This window comes from Prionailurus viverrinus, chromosome D1, assembly GCF_022837055.1.
Source record: "Prionailurus viverrinus isolate Anna chromosome D1, UM_Priviv_1.0, whole genome shotgun sequence".
Classification (NCBI taxonomy): domain Eukaryota; kingdom Metazoa; phylum Chordata; class Mammalia; order Carnivora; family Felidae; genus Prionailurus; species Prionailurus viverrinus.
This window is the reverse complement of record NC_062570.1, coordinates 34,042,823-34,058,841: the sequence shown is the minus strand read 5'-3', so window position 1 is coordinate 34,058,841 and position 16,019 is coordinate 34,042,823. Positions and strand designations below refer to the sequence as shown.

The following is a 16,019-nucleotide window of genomic DNA, read 5'->3' as shown; positions in this document are numbered from 1 at the left end:
TTTCTGAAATTTTAGAGGGAAATGATATTTATCAAGTGCTTACTATTGGCCAGTTGTGTGGGTAAGATATTTTCATTTGTTAGGAAATTTTTTGCAGTAGTCCTCTAAGACATGTGTAATAATTACTTCATTTTGAGTAGAAAGCATATGGAAATAAAATAATTTTCCTAAGGTTACCATTAATAAATAGTGATGCTAGAATTTGAACATAGGTCTTTTGCCATCAAAGCCTTTATTTTTAATAGCAATATTTTTAAGTATAATTTTAAGGTTCTCTAGTTATAGCAATATTTTTAAATATAGTTTTAAGGCCCCCTGGTAAGTTATTAGCTTAAATAGTTTATATTTAAAAAAAGCCATGGAGGGGCACCTGGGTGGCTCAGTTAGTTAAGTTTTTTTTTTTAAACGTTTATTTATTTTTGAGACAGAGAGAGACAGAGCATGAACGGGGGAGGGTCAGAGAGAGAGGGAGACACAGAACCTGAAACAGGCTCCAGGCTCTGAGCGGTCAGCACAGAGCCTGACACGGGGCTCGAACTCACGGACTGTGAGATCATGACCTGAGCTGAAGTCAGATGCTTAACCGACTGAGCCACCCAGGTGCCCCAAGTGTCTGGCTCTTGATTTCAGCTCAGGTCATGATGTCATGGTTCATGGGATCGAGCCTTACATGGGGTTTGTTCCATTGACAGCATGGAGCCTCCTTGGTACTCTCTCCACCCCTCTGTCTGCCCCACCCCTCTCGCAGTCTCTCTCTTTTTCTCAAAATAAATAAATAAACATTAAAAATTTTCTTTATAAAATAAAGCCATGGATGTATAATATTTCTCTTAAAATATTTGCAGACAAATTAATCAAATATTTACTCTTGAGAACATTTTTTTAAGTGTCATCTTTATTTAGTAGGAATAGTTTTCAGTGTGGTTGTGTAGACTGCTGTGCATAAGAGGTTTGGCTGGGAATATCTTCAGATGCCATAAAAAAGATTATGATTACTTGCATCTAGAAAATTTAATATTTTTGGAATTATTACATGACCAAAAAAAAGAAATTCTTTTTAAAAAATAATTTCTATCATTCACCTTCCATCTCAGTTAAAGATTGAAATGGTATACATAGGACCTTTTTACTATTAAAATAATTAATCTTGAGTGAACATTCTGCTATAGAAATAGCATTATAATGCACGCATGTTTTGGTGTTACCTGTCAGGCTCAATATTTAATGGGAATTTTGGATCTCATAGGATTATAGTTTTGAAAAGATATAATAACATAATATTTGGAAAATATCTCAACATTTGGATATTTTAAAACTAAAATTCATCAAATATAACTGTATGCTAAAGACACATATGCAATTGTTTTATTGACTAAGTACTCAACAAGAATAATGCATTAGGCATTATTTTAAGCAGTGATAAAACAAAGTGTTTATTTAAAGATTATATTCTAATGGATTGGGGAAGACAGTACTTTTTAAATCCCATTATATAATGTGTCTGCTGATCATAAGTGTTACGATAGAAAATGAATCAGAATAAAAAGAACAGAATTTGGGAAAATGGAAAGAAAGAATCTATTGCTCAAGGGGGTCCTCTCTGCAAAGGTGACATTCCAGCAGAGACCTGCACAAAGTTGGGGAGACTTGTGCAAATACCCAGGAGAGACAGTATCCTAGACAGAGAGAACAGCTAGGGAAAGGGTCTGGGAATATTACAATGAACATTGCAAACAAAAATCCCTGTGTCATAGACTTTAAATTCTACGTGTGAAGGCACAACAGACAAGAGAAATAAATAATAGTTTGTTGGAGAATAAATACCAAAGAGACAAATTAATTAGGGAAGGGAGATAAGGAATATATATTGGATAATGAGGTTGCACTTTTTTGGTAAGATGCCCAGGGAAGACTCTCCATGAAGGTGACACTGAAATAAAGACCTAAAGGAAGTTTAGGTGACAGCCAAAATTATATCTGGGGAATGGAGGTAGGAGATATTCTAGTTGGAGGAAGCAGCAAATACAAAGGCCCTGAGGCAGGAAAACACTTGACATATTTTGTTTGATTAAAAGCAAGAAAGCCAGTGTGTTAGTATGGAAGGAAGGAAGATGAATATAGTAGGAGATGGCATCAAGGAAGCAACAAAATCAAGATGGTCTAAGCCTGCAGGGCTTCATAAGTGGTTTGACTTTTCCTCTGAGTAACATGGAAAGCCATTTAGGTCAGGTGGCCTACCTTCATTTTAAAATAAGGGGGTACCTGAATGGCTCAGAAGGTTAAGCATCCAACTCGTTTCAGCTCAAGTCATGAACTGAGTACAAGCCCTGCATCAGGCTCCATGCTGAAAGTGCAGAGCCTGCTTGGGATTCTCTCTCTCCCTCTCTGCCCCTTCCTCACTCTCGCTCTCTCTCTCTTTTTCTCAAAATAAAAAAAAATATGGGCGCCTGGGTGGCGCAGTCGGTTAAGCGTCCGACTTCAGCCAGGTCACGATCTCGCGGTCCGGGAGTTCGAGCCCCGCGTCAGGCTCTGGGCTGATGGCTCGGAGCCTGGAGCCTGTTTCCGATTCTGTGTCTCCCTCTCTCTCTGCCCCTCCTCCGTTCATGCTCTGTCTCTTTCTGTCCCAAAAATAAATAAACGTTGAAAAAAATTTTAAAAAATAAAAAAATAAACTTAAAAAAAATAACCAATTTTTGCTGCTGTGCTAAAAATGGACAAAGAGAGTAAAGGAAGTGCAGGGAAAACAGTTGGGTGATATCACATCAATCAAGGTGAGAGATGCCTATGAAAGCTATAAAGAAGGTTAGATGTTGTTGGATTCTGTACATATTATGAAATAGTATCAATAGGATTTGCTCATGAATTGTATGTGGGATGTGAGAGACATTGGAAATACAGACGATTTTTGCATTTTATCTTATCTGGAAAAATGGAATAAAAATTTACTCGTATGGGAAATATTATGGCAGTGGTAGGTTAGCAGGTGGGAATGGGAGTTCCATTAGGATATGTTCTGTTTCAATGGCTATTAGATATGTGAATAGAAATGTCAAGCAAACTGTGTGTGTGTGTGTGTGTGTGTGTGTGTGTGTGTATTAGTATTCAAGGGAGGTACCCAAGAAGGAATACATTTTCTAATTCTTTGGTGTATACATGTTTATTTTATTTTTTTTTTGCTATAAGAGGTTAAATATAAGATAAACATAGGAAAGGTGTGGATTGATAAATGAAAGGGTCCAAGGACTAAATTGAGGCCCTGGAATATTTAGACGTTGGAAATATGAGGAAGAATAAGAAAATGAAAGCAGCCTTCATTAGGGCACAGTAATAGTGGCTAATGAAAGTGGCATTCACACAGAGGAGGGCACAGTGAAGGAGCAGAAATTCAAGCAAAAAAATTTTTTTCAGAAGAAAAGTGTAAACAACTCCATTAAATGCTTATTGTAGGTCAAGCAGATGAGGAATTGGTCAATAAATTTAACAACATGAATATCATTGGTTTCCTTCATGGTAGCATTTGGTCAGTGTTAGGAAGACAGCCAGATTTGAAAAGTTTTTGAGAGAATTGGAGTTGTCTGCAGTGGTTGTTGATTTGTTTGTTTTATGGGTGGAGAGAAATGGGTTGGTACTTGGAATGAAATCAGGTCAAAGAGATATTTTTCCCTCCTATTTTCTTTTAAACTTTGGGGAAATACCAATATTTTGAACATTATTGATGATGCAGAAGGGAGAGGTTGGTCTCTGATTAGATCAAAGACAGTTCATTTATGATAAGATAATCAGAAACAGTGTAGATATAGACAAGTTGACAACTATTGTGGTGATGTTACAGGTTGACTTCCCTGGGAAACAGCCTCCATGAGTGGAGTTTAGTGTGGATGATGGTTATTAAGAAGTGACCTTTTAATTCACCCACTGGAAGGGAGGAGGAAGGAGCAGTGTGAGAAGAAGAATAACTGGCACTCTGATGTAGGTTTACCAGTAATCCCAGCTGATGCCAAGGAGGGTATTTAAAGTTAGAATAGGAGGATATTAAAGTTAGAACTCCAGGATTGTCTGGAGTTGTGCTAAGGTAGTCAGGTCATTATATTTACTCACTGAGCAGTTGCTGTCTGTTTGCTACCCAAGGAACGTGTATAATAAACTTGGTTGAGTGGATTCTCTGTAGCAAAAGCAGTCCATAATGGTGCTAAGAGCTAAAAGCTGTCAGTAGGACCCCCAACAGTTGGGACAAATCCTTCACTGAAGGGGATCCTGGACACACATTGCAGTGACCACCATAGGAGGAATGTATATCAGTGATTTAAAAAAAATTTGTTTAATGTTTATTTATTTTTGAGAGTGAGAGAGACAGAGCAGGGAGGGGAAGAGAGAGAGGAAGACACAGAATCTGAAGCAGTCTCCAGGCTCTGAGCTGTCAGCACAGAGCCTGATGTGGGGTTCGAACCCATGAACTGTGAAATGATGACCTGAACTGAAGTCAGATGCTTAACTGACTGAGCCACCCAGACACCCTATAAAAAATTTTTTATTACTTCTGTTTTTTCCAGGAAGTAGGAGGAAGAAGTGGGGGAAAGGGCAGGAGGTTGTTTTAAAAGAGAGATGTGAAAGTATTGTCTAGAGGATGGAGAGAATGGACTCCATAAATGTACTGGGTTTAGGTAGCACAATGGTCCTACTTTGGGTAGGATGGATGAATCTAGAGCAAAACTAGTCATGATCATTGATGCTCTTCTCCATTCACATTCCCTTGCCAAGAGCACAATAGGTAAAGAGTTTAATTTAACTTAGGTTGAAGTTGTGCTAGAGTAATAAATAAGAGGGAGAGAGGAGTAAGGAGTCATGGTTGTAGGCAAGGAAGTATTAACCTTATATAATGTAAAATAGCTGAAGAGAATAGTTAGGCCCAAATCTTGAGAGACAATCAAAAGATATATGAATTTTAGGAATACTAAATGACTTGCTGGTTTTACTAAATGACACCTTTCCCCTATCTCTATGGGTCTATAATACTCAAAATCTATGTACATTTTCTATTTACTAATATTTTGATGATGATCATGATGATGATGATTTATGTTTCTATGCTCAGTTTTATAATTTCCTGAGACTTTAATGAACTAAGACTGATCTGAGATTGAAAAACCAAATTTGAACTTAGAAGTAAGAAAATAATAGTTTTTTATATCTTAACGATAGAGAACAAACTGATGGCTACCAGAGGGGAAAAGGGGAGTTGGGTGAAATAGGTGAAAGAGATTAAGAGCACACTTACCATGATGAGCCCTGAGTAATGTGTAGAATTGCTGAATCACTATATTGTACACCTAAAACTAACATAACAAAATATGTTAATTATACTGGAATTAACTTTTTAAGTAAAAAAAAGAAAGAAGCATTATTTAAGTGGACAAAAAGAATTATTTATATAATTGCTCACCCAGAGTGTAGAAAGTTATGTCACATGTATAGAACCTGTGCCAGGATTATAGACTATCATCACATTAGTCAAACAAATTTATATATATAACTTTATCTTTTGAGATTATTTCACTGTATGTATTATTCACCATAAAAGTAACTTTTTGTAGCATACATCAAGATATCAAAGGAAAGACCTTAAGATCAAAAACATTTTTATCACACTCTGGATAATTGATGTTTTTATAAAAGCAATTACAATTTACTGTTTTACTTGCAATGTAGTTAAAATTGTCTCTTTCAAGGCAAACATACTCTGGTGTACTTTGGTTTCCTCTTAATTAGTGAAACCTTTGGCTGGATGATTAATATCTGATAATATGCCAAGTGAAAATGGCAAGCCACAGCAAGAGATTATTCATCGGACCTGTTATATATAAGAAGGAAAAATGAGAATGAAGAAAGTTTCATTGTAGCTGTCATGATCTCTTGTAGATTTGCCTCACCATACCTCTAGCTGCATCTCAATTCTTATCTTCATGTAATAAATAGGAGTATATTTTTTGAGATATCTCTAATTAACCCAACTGATATTTTCAAAAGCATTATTAAATAATTAACACATTTAAAGGTGATATGATGTTACATTCATGGACTTATAACAATTATTTTAAAGAATTGTAGATTACTTCAGGTGGTGTAATAAGTAAGTATTTAAAGAAATAACCACATCTATTAAAACATTATAAAATAAGAGTATTGTAATAACTCCTATTAACATGGAAACATGCTAATTCCAGAAATGAATTTGTCATCTTAATGGTTCAAATACTGGCTATGAGTTTTATTTCTGTTATTTAACCTTAGTGAATGCCAATGTCCCCTCATAAATCAGTGGGGATAATAAGCCTTTGCCCTCTGTGCTTACAAATTGATCATAGGTTTATGAGCTCACATTTGCCAATAAGAACACCACAAAGCTTCAAGTTACTATGGCTTTCAGTCAAGGTACCAGTCAAAAATCAATTTTTTATTTTAGAAACTATTATTGATAATCATATTTTTTGTAGAGTGTCTTAGGAAATATTTTACCTGCAGTCAAATGACTATGTACGAGAAATGCTAACTCAATTCTTGCTCAAAATAAATGTAAGAATTATTTTTCCATTCTTCAATATTTTCATCTATAGGTCTATCATCTGTCAGAAAATGATTTTTCATAAGAGACCCTTATGAAGATTATTTTTAAAATCCTGAAATCAACTTAGTCTAACTTCTAAATATTGAATTGGTTTTGTGCTAATACATTATTTTAAACAACCACGTTGATTTTGATTTGCCAACTCACTACTTATTAACCGTGCAATCATTGTCAAGTTGCTATTTGCTCTTCACATATGTTTAGTAATCTTTAAAATGGAGAAATTAATATTTAATCTCCAAAAGGCCTATCATAGAGTGTGTATGTTAGTAGCTAGTGTGATTATTATTCATCTATCTTCATTTCCTCTTTTTTATTGTTTTAGAATGTTAAAGGTAGTTTCTGAATGAGCTACAACCAATTTATATTACAGGATATTTATATGAGACACAGAAATTTGACAGTGATCTGAGTAATCCTAATGATAACAGAAACAACAGTAACAATAAAAAATAAAAGTGATAAAAGAAGACTTCAATATGCAACAATTTTGCAGGTGATGCAACAAGTATTAGAAAATCTGTAAGCCATTTCTATAGAAATCACAGAAGTTAAAGCTGTGATACCCCTCAGAAAGAACACCTATCTTAGTTCTTCAATCTTACATAAGAATCTAATACCCAAATGTTAGTGATTAATAAAACTCAAGTGTCTCACATCTAAAGTGTTTTACTTGTTTTAATAGTTAAGTTTTTGTAAAATTTAAACTTAATTTTATGAACTTTATAACTCATAATAAATTAACTGGTTTCACCACACCTTTAAGGTTAGAGAATTAATTGAGAATGCCTGGAACATTGACAATCTAAAACTTACTAGCACCACCTACAGGACCAACTGCAATTTAAATAAACACTGGATTCCCATTCCTTCTTCCAAACCCACAACTCCCATACACCAAACATTGTCACTTAGAACAGATTTAAGACTAGGAAATTAAAGCCCAAGAGACAGATAAACCTCAACACTTTACTCCTAACTGTATAAGATTTATCCTGGTGCCTTGACCCTTTTTCCTCATTTCTCCCTAATAACTAACCAATCTACTGTATTTAACATATGATCATAAGATCAGTGTCCAGAACCCATTATGCACTTTCCTTCTTGCCAATTCTTGCAACTTTCTCTCTCCAACTCTTTAAACTAATTCACTTTTCTAGGCACTGGTTTTTGAAATGTGTGTGTGTGTGTTTGTGTCTGTGTGTGTTTGTGTGTGTGTGTGTGTGTGTGTGTGTGTGTGTGTGTGTGTGTGTGTGTTTATTTACGGGGGTGAAAAACCTTCCTGTTTCCAAATTTACTCAACCCACTATACCAACCAGGGTTTATCTTTATGAAGTATTTCAGGAGAGATCCCTCTTAGACCTTTCTATCTGCTAACATTATATACTTATGATTGTTTTCTATTAAAATATTCTTTTAACTATAATAGGTTAATTTGAAATGTCATAATAAACATAACAAAACGTGTAGTAAATGTATTGGAAGTTACATATATGTTTCAGAAATCATTTCAGAAATTCAATTTTAATATATTAATATCCAAATAGCCTTTTAGAGTTTATAAATTCAGTGAGGATGAAAAAAGGAAAGTAAAGCCATATAATCCCTAAAGAGATATCACAGCCTTAATGCAACCACTGCCTCACAGTGTGGTTCCTGTGCTGTGTCCAGTAGTAGAGTCAAAGGGAGTCAAATTAGAAACCTTGACATGCTTGTTTTCATATTAAGATTATTTATTGGGAAAAAGACAGCTTCTATCCCTAAGAATCAATACATATGAATTTAAAGCCCTGAGTCACACATATTTGAAAATGAGTAAACTTATCTTTACCAGAAGTTATTGTGTATGTTCTTAAACCACCACCAAAAAAAGTAGAATTAGAAACTCTTTCTTTTTTATCTATACAGTTTGTGAAATGCTTAACTATTTATAATGAAACATAGAATTATGTGTAAAATCCTAACACTTTCATCAATAACGAATACTTCTGTATTTATTTGCCGTTAGGCCTTCACTGTTTGTTAGTTCTTTGTGATTTGGAATGTATTTAAGAAGATTTGAGGGGCACCTGGGTAGCTCAGTCGGTTAAGCGTCTGACTTCAGCTCAGGTCACGATCTCGCTGTCAGTGAGTTCGAGCACCGCGTCTGGCTCTGGGCTGATGGCTCAGAGCCTGGAGCCTGCTTCAGATTCTGTGTATCCCTCTCTCTCTGCCCCTCCCCCGTTCATGCTCTGTCTCTCTCTGTCTCAAAAATAAATAAACGTTAAAAAAAATTAAAAAAAGATTTGATTGTACATTCACTAAATCAGTAAATTATTATACATATCTAAAAAAAGTAAGGTATAGAATCCCTCTTAGGATATTAAAGTTAGTGATTTATCTCCTTCATATAATTTCAGTATATTTTGTTTACTGCTTACTCTCATCTTTTGTCAGATTAACAAACATTAAATTTGAGAGTCTACATTGGATTACTATGTAACATACTATTTTAATATGAAGTAATGGGAAGTTTCAAAAAAAATCTCTCTTACAATTGGTGAATAAAGGAAAGAAAAGGAGAACATTTTCAAGAAGCATTCTTCACCATGGGGATATATTTCATAGACTGATAATTCTGGAGCAATGTTTATTTATTAAAATATTTAACTCCTACCGTTTCTAGGAAACTATTCTAAAAATCACATCATTGATCAACCTAGCCCAAGAAGAGGAAAGGGCCATATATACTGAGCTATGAATAGATTAATAAACAATAATAGAAATACAAATAATATATATCATTTTGTTTTTAGGTCACTTTGTTTTTAAGAAAGTATTTTCAATTTGTGCAAGTGCAATATAATTTAAGGAAAGACAGTTGAACCCCAATCAATGCTATACTCTTTCATACTTACAGTGGAGTATTTTGATAATTACAATATTTGCAGAGTAACCAAAATGGATGAGTATAATTAATTTGCACAAGCCATTCCAGGCTTCTATAAAATGAAAATAGCATGGCTTTTTCCCTCATACTTATAGATAAAGAATACTTTATATCTTCGTTATATTCTGCTAGAGCACACAAGTCTCTCTACTTTGGAAAATTCATGCTTGGTTTTACATGCCATTCCTAGCATTACATAATGAGGCAGCAGGTTGGACACCAGGTACCCCTAACCACTTCTATTTCTCTTCTCACTATGCATGAATGGGTTCTAGTAACAGTAGAAAAATTAATATGTAGGAAATATTATAAAGAAATAAAAGGACTATTTAATGGGTTATAAATGTATTGTCTATTTTCTTCCTACATTGGCCCTTGTATGCACCCTCAATAGAAATAAAGAGTGTACAGTTGCATATAATCTGAAAATTGTGGTATTTAAATTGGATGGTATGTATTTATTTTTAAGGCCTTCCTATCACAGCTTAACAAATAAAAATAAACCTTGTCTGGATAATGAGAGAAAAGTAGGCACAAGTTATAAAAGTAGTAATTCTTTAAGTTTTCCCCCCACTTTTTTAGCCTTGCATCTAAATCCTGTGTTATGTTGACAGATCTGGGAAATTTTAGTGGCCGGACAAGAAGTGCAGTCTCTGTGAGGGAAGGCCAGGGGGTTGTTCTGATGTGCTCTCCTCCGCCTCATTCACCAGGTACAGTAGGATCCCATTCTGTATTGCTCTTTTTTACTATATGCTCATTCTTTTAGACAGTGTATTGACTAGGAAACATTCCAGGTGAAATATGCATGACTTTTTCGAAATGTATCAGAGTATCAGCTGAGTAATTAAAAATCATATACTCTAAATACCACCGGACAGAAGACTACTCTCCTATGACAAGATTATTTTATTGCCATTCTAACTGTTGATTGTTGTGGCTATGTCTCTGCCTACACTGGGGTTGTGAGGAGTGACTGAGTATATTCTCTCAAGTTTGTGGAGGGAGTGGAGATATAGATAACTTAAGTCTCCAAGGAATTTCTGGATGCTGAAAGCAGGGTCTCACAGGACCCTGAAGATGTAGCTATTGTCAAGATAAGCTTGTTTTTAGTTTTTAAGGAAGTGTAAACTTTAAGTCATTAAGGCAGCCATAAACTTTTTGGCAAGTGTTACATGCTGCAGATCTCTGACATCTATCAATGGGCCGCAGGCTGAATGGGAATTCAATTTAAACCGCATTTTTCTTGCCTTTGTTTCCTTCATCATTAATAATTGAGTAAATAAATAAAAATGTGATATCTGATTGAGATCAGTAAGAGATATCTGTAATGTGATATCTGATTGAGATCATCTGGTGTTAACCAGATGGTTGCTATTGTATATATGTCATAAGAAATATTAGAATGGGGGTACATGGCTGGCTCAGTTTGAGGAGCCTCCATACTGTTTACCATAGTGGCTGCCTCAGTTTTCATTCCCACCAACAGTGTAAGAGGTGTTCCCCTTTCTCTACATCCTTGCCAACACCTGTTATTTTCTATGTCGGTAATTTTAGCCATTCTGACAGGTGTGAGGTGAGATCTCATTGTAGTTTTGATTTGTATTTCTCTGATGGTGATGAGTGATGTTGAACATCTCTCCATGTGTCTTTTAGCCTTCTGAATGTCTTCTTTGGAAAAAGGTCTGTTCCAGTCTTCTCTCCATTTTTTAACTGGATTATTTGTTTTCTGGGTGTTGAGTTTGATAAGTTCTTTATAGATTTTGGATAATAACACTTTATCATTTTTGTCATTTGCAAATATTTTTCCCATTCTGAAGGTTGTCTTTTAGCTTTGTTGATTGTTTCCTTCACTGTGAAGAATATTTTTATCTTGATAAGTCCCAATAGTTCATTTTTGCTTTTGTTTCTTTTGCCTCAGGAGATGTATGTAGTAAGAAGTTGCTACATCCCGTGTCAAAGAGGTTACTGCCTGTGTTCTCTAGAATTTTGATGGTTTCCTGTCTCACTTTTAGGTCTTTCATTCTAAATGTGTATGTGTAGGAATTTTATTTTGAATTTATTTTTGTGTATGATGTAGAAAAGTGGTCTACTTTCATTATTTTGCATGTTGCTCTTCAGTTTTCCCAACATCATTTGTTGAAGAGACTGTATTTTTCCCATTGGATATTCTTTCTTGCTTTGTCAAAGATTAGTTGACCATATAGTTGCAGGTCCATTTCTGGGTTTTCTTTTCTATCCTGTTGATCTCTGTGTTTATTTTTGTACTAACAATCATACCATCTTGACCATACCACTGCAGCTTTCGAATATACCTTGAAGTCAGGAATTATGATGCATCCAGATTTACTTTTCTTTTTCAAGATTGCTTTGTCAATTCTGGGTCTTTTGTGGTCCCATACAAATTATAGGATTGTTTGTTCTAGGTCTGTGAAAAATGCTGATGGTATTTTGACAGGGATTGCATAAATGTATAGATTGCTTTGGATAGTTTAAACATTTTAACAATATTAATTCTTCCAGTTCATGACCATTGGATGTTTTCCCATTTCTTTGCATCCTCTTCAGTTTCTTTCATCAGTGTTCTAGAGTTCAGAGTACAGATATTTTACTGCTTTGCTTAAGTTTATTCCTAGGTATTTTATGGGTTTTGGTGCAGTTATAACTTGGATCAATTACTTGATTTCTCTTTCTCCTGATTTATTATTGGTGTATAGAAATATAATAGATTTCTGCGCTTTGATTTTCTATCCTGCGACTATTGAATTCATGTATCAGTTCTGTCAATATTTTGGTAGAATCCTTGGGTTTTCTACATAGAGTATTATGTCATGTGTAAATAATGAAATTACTTCTTCCTTGCTGCTTTGGATGCCTTTCATTTCTTTTTGTTGTCTGATTGCTGAGGCTAGGACTTCCAGTACTATGTTAACTAACAATGATGAAAGTGTATATCCTTGTCTTTTTTCTTGATCTTAAAGGAAAAGCTCAGTTTTTCCCCATTAAGGATTATATTAGCTGTGGGTTTTTCATATGTGACCTTTATGATGTTGAGATATGTTCCCTCTAATCCTACTTTGTTGACTGTTTTATTAAGAATGGATGCTGTACTTTGTCAAATGCTCTTTCTGCATCTATTGAAAGGATCATATGGTTCTCATCCTTTCTTTGATTAATGTGGTGTATCACATTGATTTGCAAATATTGAACCCAGGAATATATCCCATATAGTATGGATGGTGGTGAATGATTGTATTAATGTACTGTTGGATTTGATTTGCTAATATTTTACTGAGAACTTTGCATCCATATTCATCAGACATTGGCCTATAATTCTGTATTTTTAGTGGGGTCTTTGGTTTTGTAATCAAGCTAATGCTGGCCTCATAGAATGAGTTTGGGAGTTTTCTTTCTATTTCTAGTTTTTGGAACACTTTGAGAAGAATAGGCATTCACTCCTCTTTAAATGTTTGGTAGAATTCTCCTGGAAAGCCATCTGTCCCTGGACTTCTGTTTGTTGGAAGAGTTTGGATTACTGATTCAATTTCTTTGCTAGTTATGGGTCTGTTCAATTTTTCTATTTCTTCCTGTTTCAGTTTTGGTAGTTTGTATTTTTCTAGGAATGTATCCATTTCTTCCAGATTACCCATTTTTTGGCCTGTAATTTTTCATGATATTCTCCTATAATTGTTTGCATTTATGTGGTATTGGTTGTGATCCCTGTCAGTCATGATTTTATTTATTTAGTTCCTTTCTCTTCTTTTTGGTAAGCATGGCTAGGGCTTTAAAATTTTTATTAATTCTTTCAAAAACCAGGTCCTAATTTCATTGCTCTGTTCTGTTTTTGTTTGTTTGTTTCTATATCATTTATTTCTACTGATATAATAGTAAACTGATACTGATATAATAATAAACTGATATAATAATAAACTGATCTTTATTATTTCTCTTTTTCTGTTGCCTTTAGGCTTCATTTGTTGTTGTAGTTGTTGTTGTTGTTGTTGTTGTTTATAGCTCCTATAGGTGTAAGTTTGGGTTACATATTTGAGATTTTTCTTGCTTCCTTAGGTAGGCCTGTATTGATATATACTTTCCTCTTATGACTGCTTTTACTGCATTCCAAAGGTTTTGGATTGTTCTGTTTTCATTTTCATTTGTGTGTGTGTGTGTGTGTATATATATATATATATATATATATATATATATATATATATACATTCTTTAATTTCCTGGTTGACCCACTCATTCTTCATTAGGGTGTTCTTTAACCTCCATGTGTTTGTGGTCTTCCCAATTTTTTTTTCTTGTGGATGACCTCAAGTTTTGTAGCATTGTGGTCAGAAAATATGCATGGTATGATCTCAATCTTCTTTTACTTGGTAATGCCTGATTTGTGACCCAGTATGTGATCTATTCTGGCGAATGTCCCATGTGCACTTAAGATTGTGTATTCTGGTGCTTTAGGATGAAATATTCTGAATATATCTGTTAAGTCCATCTGGTCCAGTGTGTCATTCAAATTCATTGTTGTCTTGTTGATTTTCTGCTTAGATGACCTGTCCATTGATGTAAGTGGGGTGCTAAAATCCCATACTATTATTGTATCAATTATTTCCTTTTTAAAAATTTTTTTTAATGTTTATTTATTTTTGAAGCAGAGAGAGACAGAGCATGAATGGGGGAGGGTCAGAGAGAGGGAGACACAGAATCTGAAACAGGCTCCAGGCTCTGAGCTGTCAGCACAGATCTCACGGACCGCGAGATCATGACCTGAGCCGGAAGTCGGACGCTTAACCAACTGAGCCACCCAGGTGCCCCTCAATTATTTCCTTTATGTTTGTTATTGTTTTGTATATTTGAGTTGGGGGCATAGATATTTACAATTGTTACATCTTGTTGTACAGACCCCTTTATTATGATATAGTGCCCTTCTTTTCATCTCTTGTTAGTCTTTTGTTTAAAATCTCATTTGTCTGACAAAAGTATGTCTACTTCTGGCTTTCTATTAGCACAATAAATGTTTCTTCATCCTTTCTCTTTCAATCTGAAGGTGTCTTTAGGTCGAAAATGAGTCTCTTGTAGGTGGCATATAGATGGGGCTTGTTTTTTGGATCCATTCTGATGCCCAGTATCTTTTGATTGGAGCGTTTAGTCCATTTACATACAGAGTGATTATTGATAAATATGAATTTAGAGTCATTGTGTTACTTTTCAAGTCGTTTTTTTCTGGAGATTTTGTCTGTTCCTTTCTAGTTTTTAATCACTTTGGGTTTTCTCTCCCATTCAAAGAGTCTCCTTAATATTTATTGCAGGGTTGGTTTAGTGGTCATGAACTCCTTTAGTTTTTGTTTTTCTGGGAAACAATTTATGTCTCCTTGTTTTCTGAAAGATAGCCTTGCTGGATAAAGTATTCTTGGCTACATATTTTTCCCATTCTCATGCTGAATATATCATGCCACTCCCTTCTGGCGGCTGTGAAATTTCTATGGAGAGATTGCTAGCCTTTTTTTGTCTTCCCTTGTAAGTTAAGGACTTCTTTTCTCTTGCTGCTTTTAGACTTTTTTCTTTATCTCTATATTTTGCAAATTTAACTATGCTCTGTCTTGGTGTTGGCCTGCTTTTGTTGATTTTGATGGGAGTTTTCTGTGCTTCCTGGACTTTGGTGTCTCTTTCTTTCTCCATATTAGATAAGTTTTCAACTATAATTTCTTCAAATAAACTTTCTTCCCCCTTTTCTCTGACAGTTATTATGTTTGATAGAGTCACTGAGTTCCCTAAGTCTATTCTCGTGTTCCATAATTCTTCGTTCTCTCTTTTGTTCAGCTTTATTATTTTCCATTATTTTAGTTTCTACATCACTTTTTCCTTCTTCCGATTCTTCCATACTTGTGGGTAATATGTCCAGTCAGTTTCACATCTTGGTTATAGCATTTTTTTTTATTTTGGCCTAACTAGTTGTTAGATTTTTTTTTTTTTATCTCTGCATTAAGGGATTCCCTCATATCTTCTAGTCTTTTCTCAAACCCAGTTAGTATCCTTATGATTGTTGCTTTAAATTATCCCTCAAGCAATTATATTTGGATTAGACTCCTAGCTGTGACCTTTCCTTGTTCTTTCTTTTGGTATGAATTTCTTCATCTTGGAATTTTGTCTAGGTCTGTCTTCTGTGTGTTAGAAAAGCCTATTATTTTTCATGTTCCTTAATGTAATGGCTTTATGAAGAAGAGGCCATATACTTTCCAGGGTCTGGTCCTTCAGGAAGTGTCTCTGGTGTATGCTTTGTGCTCTCTGCTGTTGTGTTTGGCTGCTCTTTCCCTCAGGTCAGTCCACTGCAGAGTTTCTCCTTGCCTGCATTGGTGAGAGTTTGGCCTTGTTCAGAGGGTGGTGAGTTTTATCTAGGTGTGCTCTGATCTGCTTGCTGAAAGAAACCTGACACTATTTCCTAGATAGCTGAAGCTTTGCAGAATTCTA

General features: G+C 34.9%; 1 protein-coding gene across 1 annotated transcript in view; it reads left to right on the top strand.

Annotated features, from left to right (window-relative positions):
* Positions 1-16,019, top strand: part of CNTN5 (contactin 5) — a 552,161-nt gene that overhangs the window by 91,510 nt on the left and 444,632 nt on the right. The window contains exon 5 of the mRNA XM_047879464.1: positions 10,166-10,261. Within this exon, the coding sequence (XP_047735420.1) occupies positions 10,166-10,261 (96 nt within the window). The remainder of the gene's footprint in view (positions 1-10,165; positions 10,262-16,019) is intronic.